General features: G+C 36.1%; 1 protein-coding gene across 3 annotated transcripts in view; it reads left to right on the forward strand.

Moving 5' to 3' along the window:
• Window positions 1–6000, forward strand: part of LOC110102592 (CHD3-type chromatin-remodeling factor PICKLE) — a 97784-nt gene that overhangs the window by 22885 nt on the left and 68899 nt on the right. For all 3 annotated transcript variants that reach the window (XM_020830978.2, XM_020830979.2, XM_020830980.2), the window contains exons 14-17: window positions 1632–1770; window positions 1896–2065; window positions 2170–2236; window positions 2324–2446. In XM_020830978.2, coding sequence (XP_020686637.1) covers window positions 1632–1770; window positions 1896–2065; window positions 2170–2236; window positions 2324–2446 — 499 coding nt within the window. The remainder of the gene's footprint in view (window positions 1–1631; window positions 1771–1895; window positions 2066–2169; window positions 2237–2323; window positions 2447–6000) is intronic.

A 6000-nucleotide genomic window follows, 5' to 3' on the forward strand; every position in this document is an offset into this window, starting at 1 on the left:
AATTCCACACATAAATGGGGAATTGAAAAGCCATTAGGTTTTTGTACAGAAATTCCAAACGACACAACGAACCACAAGGAGAAAGCCACGGTTCCAGCTGCCAAGCACAGGAAACCAGGAGGCAAATCTCGGGTCAGGTAAGTTCATTTCACGGTAAAAAGGGGGGCCATAGCAGTAAAGAAGGCAGCAAAACCAAAGGGTCAGCAGCAACCCGTGGGAGGAAAACCAGCAGGAAAACTGCAGCAGCCTAAGAGTCAAAAGGAAGATGAAAGAACAAGTTAAATTACATAAAAAAGAGAAGAATAAGGTGGGGAAGGAGAAAAGCTAAGATTAAAAATTAATGAGCTAATTTTTAGTTCAATAAATGAACTAAAAATCAGCTCATAATGAGCTAATTTTTCACTTGACTTTAATGAGCTAGAGAAGTCAAAAATCAAATATTAGGATTTGATTTGACCCCCCCTTGCCTACATCAAGTTGGCCATCAGAGTTTTCTTTATAAACTTTACAATGTTGAAGAATTGTATGCATGAGAAAGGTTAAGACAATCCCCATCCGTTTATGGTTTGTTAAGTATTTCTTTTATTGCAGATTGAGTTTCTTTTCCCTGATTTTGAGAGAAGCTTGCTGAGTGTTGAGTGATGTGAATAAATTTGAAGTGCCTTCAATATGCTAACATGTTCTATCTTCCAATCATTAACTTTTGTACTCCATAAAAACTTGAGATGGCTTAGGAAATATTTAATAGGCTTCATATTAGCTGCAGATCTATTATCACTCCATCTATTTGTCAAAAGTTTCTAGCTATGATGATCTAATAATTATTAAAGTTATTAAATATTTCTTAAATGACTAAAATAATTATGCAAATAGGTGATAAAAATGAATTTAAGACTGGCATCATCTATCACTTTTTTCTTGGAGACTGATTACACCTTGTTAAGCTTGGATGTGAGGATGGGTTGGCCAAGGAGAGGAAGGGGTTATGGTGGATTGGCCAAGGAGATTTATGGGTGATAATCCGGCTAGGCTTGGATGTGAGGATGTTGAGCTTGATGGGGAATGGAGGCATCGATAAACCGTGAGACCGGACACTTCCTGCAGCTGACGGGTCTTGCTTTGCCCTCACCTAGGAACTTCACATGCGCTCTCACAAAAATTCTCAAACACACCAAAACATAAAGGGCAGAAATTTTCATTCATCATAATCATCATCCCTCCCTAGGGAGGTGAGACCTATAAATAGAGAAAATACAATAAAACATCAAATGACAAAAGTGCCCCTTGGGGTCACATAAACCTACCCCCTCAAGTGAGGATAAAAATGGAAAATTACACATAATAAATCAAATACAAATAATTGCTCAGAAATAGAGCAATTTGATCCCAGCCGTAGATCTCTGGTCCTTCCTCTGATAAACTTTTCAGAGCCGGATGGTCCTCATCATATGGTCATGGAGAGAAGTCAAAATTTTAATTTGCTAGTTTGGTGAAACCTTAAACGTTGTTCTACTCTTTACTGTTAGCCATTCAGATCTAGTTTGTTATTTCATATATTAGAATGAATTTTCTTTTAATTGTTCATCAATTTGCTCTGGCACTGTGGAAAAATTGTCCTTTTCTTTTGTTAGGCAACTTTTGGATTCGTCTGGGAAGATGCAATTACTGGATAAAATGATGACGAAGCTCAAAGAGCAGGGACACAGGGTTCTTATATATTCACAGTTTCAGCATATGCTGGATTTGCTGGAGGACTACATGACTTATAAGGTGAGTCTATACTCATATGACGTGTATTTTTGTTCTAAAATTTGATTGTATAGAACTTCCAACTATTGTTTTTTTTTTTCTTTTGTTCCTTTGTAACTATGGTTACTTAATGTTCTTTACTTAAGAAATGGATTTATGAACGGATTGATGGAAGGATTGGTGGAGCTGAAAGGCAGATACGCATTGACAGATTCAATGCTAAAAGTTCAACGAGATTTTGTTTTCTTCTTTCTACTAGAGCTGGTGGACTGGGTATTAATCTTGCAACGGCTGATACTGTTATTATTTATGATAGGTATATATATGATTTTAATTTTATTGGAATCTTTGATATATATGATGCATGTGTTTTTTCATGAAGGTGTTAAAACCTAAGCTCTATATGACCATTATTTTCAGTGATTGGAATCCTCATGCTGATTTGCAAGCAATGGCTAGAGCACATCGTTTGGGGCAAACTAATAAGGTTTTACTTGCTCTCTTAAGCTTCATTCTTAACCAATCAAATTCTGTAATTAATATCATTATAAACATTATAAACTAGTTTCTTTAGGTAATGATATACCGGCTTGTCACTCGTGGGACCATTGAAGAAAAGATGATGCAAATGACAAAGAAAAAGATGATTTTAGAACATCTTGTTGTTGGTCGACTCAAGACACAAACTGTTAATCAAGTATGCTCAACTATACTAGTGTTGATATTTTTACTATCTTATTGAATTTAGTAAACGAAGTTATTTCTTTCCTGATGTAAATGATGAAACAAGATGTTAATTTCAATTGCAATGAACCCTTCAAAACTTTTCCCTCTTGCATATGATTTAGAACTTCTTCAACATTTTATCTTTGTCTAAAGTTCCTGATGGTGTCGATTTTAATGAAGATAATGCTTACCTTATTTTGGGGGTTCAAACAATTATTTATATTTATATGCAAGGCATCGTGGGCTGTTTATCAAAATTCCATTAAATTTAGATCAGAGTTGTATATTTTTCAACAACTAAACAAAGCAAAACTGTTTATGAATATATATATATGTGAAGCTTTGGTATATGTATGTAATGTTGGACATAACCAATGTGTTTGGCATAGAAGGTTGTATCCATTATATGAATCTCCTGCTAAAAATACGGGTGGTGTGAGGAGGGTTATTGATGTGAAACGTACTTGCAAGGATGATTAACTTAGGGAGTTTGCATGCTTAATGTTAGAAGCCATAATAATCATATCTTCACAATGAATGCTCTAACGACAAAAGAAAGCACTATGAGCGGTAAAATAAGCTTAGGCCGAATCACGCGCGTAAAAGCTAAGATCATAAAACAATCACGTTAATCTGATGTTGCATACATGGATGATTTTCAACAAGAGATCCCTAGATTAACAATAAGATTAGCCACAATGCAAAGATCCCTCAATTCACTCTCTAGCTTACTAAGTTTTTTAGCGGAGAATAATTAACATGATCTTCATGGATCCAAAATAACCATAAGAGAGAAGTGGACTAGGAAAATAAGAGATTTGGAGGGAGAGTTTACCTAATGGGAAGACAAGAAAGACCTCTTAATTGCTGTTGGAAAGCAGCCGACTCTTCTCTGGTGCACTGGACAACCTAATACTTTGCTGAAATGTTCTGGATTGCAAGCCAAAATCTCTGGACAGCACCCACGGAAGTTTGGACAGCAGGTTTTGGGTCTTGGGAGTTCTGGACAGCAACTCGTAGGCTTATGGATAGTAGCATTCAAGTTTCCAATACTTAGGATAGCATATGACACCTGTCCAAGAATCTGGACAGCAAACTGGGCTGGTTCTTTGGGCCGTAAGCAGAGATCTTTGGTCAGCTGGACAGCAACTTAGGCTTCGGAATTCTGCTGGACAGCAAGGGGACAAGAAGGAATAGTTTGAAAAGCCTCCAAACAATGACCAGAAAATCTGGACGGCAGCTCCCTATGTTCGACAGAAATTTGGACAGCTTTGATAGGGTGTTGGGAGCCTTTGGACAGCAACCTCTGGCCTTCAGCAGTGAATAACAGTAACCCAATATGGCTGGAATATGGGGACAGCCAGCAGAAATCTCACGGGAAGGGAGGAAAACATGAGAAGAGTTTGGGAGGAGGCAGCTAAGGCTGAGAATTGGAAGGGGAATTAATGAGATTAACTTGGGAGAGAGAAAAGTCAAACAAAATCTGAAATTAATTCTCAGATTTAATAAAATTGGAGGGAAGGATTTGAATTTGAATTCAAATTCAAATCAAAGGATTAATGGGAGGTGAGGAATTATGGGAGATAATTAGAGAGTCTTAATGGAGAGCAATTAATGAAAATTGGAGAGAGAGGGGAAAGATTAAGTGGCCGGCCATGTAGGGAGAGGGGAGGGGGAGTTAATTGCTTAGTATGTGGGGGCCACGGAAATTACTAAAGGTTTTAATCAAATCTGAAATTTTAATTCAGATTTCATTAAATGAGGAAGTTTCCTAATTGAAATTTATTAGGGAGGGAATTATTTGAATTCAAATATTGGATTGAATTCAAATTAATAAACCTTCCTAATTGGGAGGATTATTTTAGGAAAGTATTTATGAGCTTAGAATTTTGAATTTCAAATTCCATAGGAGAGGGAGAGGTGGCCGGCGTCATGGGGGTGGAGATGGGGACGGGCCGTGGTGGAGATAGTGGTTTTGGGAGGGGTGGCCGGCGATTGGGTAGGCCAAGGCAGTCGGCGGGTTGGGGAAAACAGGGGCTTGAGGTGGAGGAATTTAGGAGAGAATTTGGGTGGTGAGAATGATTATATATATATATTATATATTATAATATATATATATATATATATATATATATATATGTTTGTAAAAAAAGACTTCTAGTAAATATAAATTTTCTATGAAATATTAATAAGCTCTATAATCCATTTTGATGATTTAAATTATATATACTTCCATATCAATGAGTATGATGAACATACTAAAATGATAAGATATTTTTTTGTAATGATCTAGGCAAGCTACTTCTCTTATATACTCGATCTTCTTGGAAGAAAAGTAATGAGAGATGTTAGCAGGAAATATGTTTAACTAGATTGTCCACCTCTGTTACACCTCAGTGTTGCTATAGAAGGGCATAGTGGCATACAGGTTGTGCATCACCCATAAGCTTAAATTTTTTAGTCGAAAATGAGTTTGACTATATATATATATATATATATTATATATTGGTTGGATTAACGAAAGGGTGATTGAAGGGGAATGAAGTTGAGCTATAAAATTCTATAGTCTCCATAACAATATATAACACTATTCATATATGATTTCGCATATAAAAAATACTAGAAGATTAAGTTCAACAACTTTCATGAAGATTTAACAATTCATGAAGATATAAAGATGATTAGACTGTATATATAAAACCCATCGAGAAAATCATTGAATATCCTATAAACATAATGAATAATTCAATTCTCGTTTAAATCTAATAAAAAAATGTAATTTTTTAATAATTTCTAACTAAATCTTTTGGTCTACCTCTACGTTTCTTAACATAAACTAGATCTAATACATCTATTCTCCTAACAAGGTCATCAGAAGGCTGACGTTTTATGTGATCAAACAATCTAAGGTTTAAGTCATAAAACCATTCCATATGCAACAAAAAGGGCTAGATGGAATAGTTTATATTGCATTCAAGCATAACTGATGAGGACATCGGAGATCAACGGCTACGATCTTGAGTCTATTTATTTATGTGTTTTATTTTATTTTGTTGTTTTTCCTTTTTACCCTTATGGGTGGTCATGTAGTGTTGTAGCCCGAAGGGCATTTTAGTCTTTATTTCTTTTCTCTTCATGTGGCCTATTCTATAGGCTACTTTTCTTGTAATTGAGGATGATGATATTGATATGAAATTTTCAATTTGTGCTTATGGATCTCTTTGTGAGTTCTAAGTTTCTCTCTTGGAATGATCTCTTAATGAGTTTGTGAGAAGAGAGGCCAAGTGGGGCAAAAGTATTACCGTCAATCTTGGTGGATTCAAGGTTCGCGGTTCTCTTATTTCTTTTTCTTTTTATTTCTTCTTGCATCGAATTCCCTCTCCATCCGTCTACGCCCATAGCTTCCACCGTCGGCCAATCTCACCACCCAAATTCTCTCCTAAATTCCTCCACTCCAACCCCTGTTTTCACAACCCGCCGACTGCTTGACCTACCAGTCGCCGCCACACTCTCCAAAACATCTCA

Source organism: Dendrobium catenatum, unplaced genomic scaffold (genome assembly GCF_001605985.2).
Source record: "Dendrobium catenatum unplaced genomic scaffold, ASM160598v2 fragScaff_scaffold_637, whole genome shotgun sequence".
NCBI lineage: Eukaryota > Viridiplantae > Streptophyta > Magnoliopsida > Asparagales > Orchidaceae > Dendrobium > Dendrobium catenatum.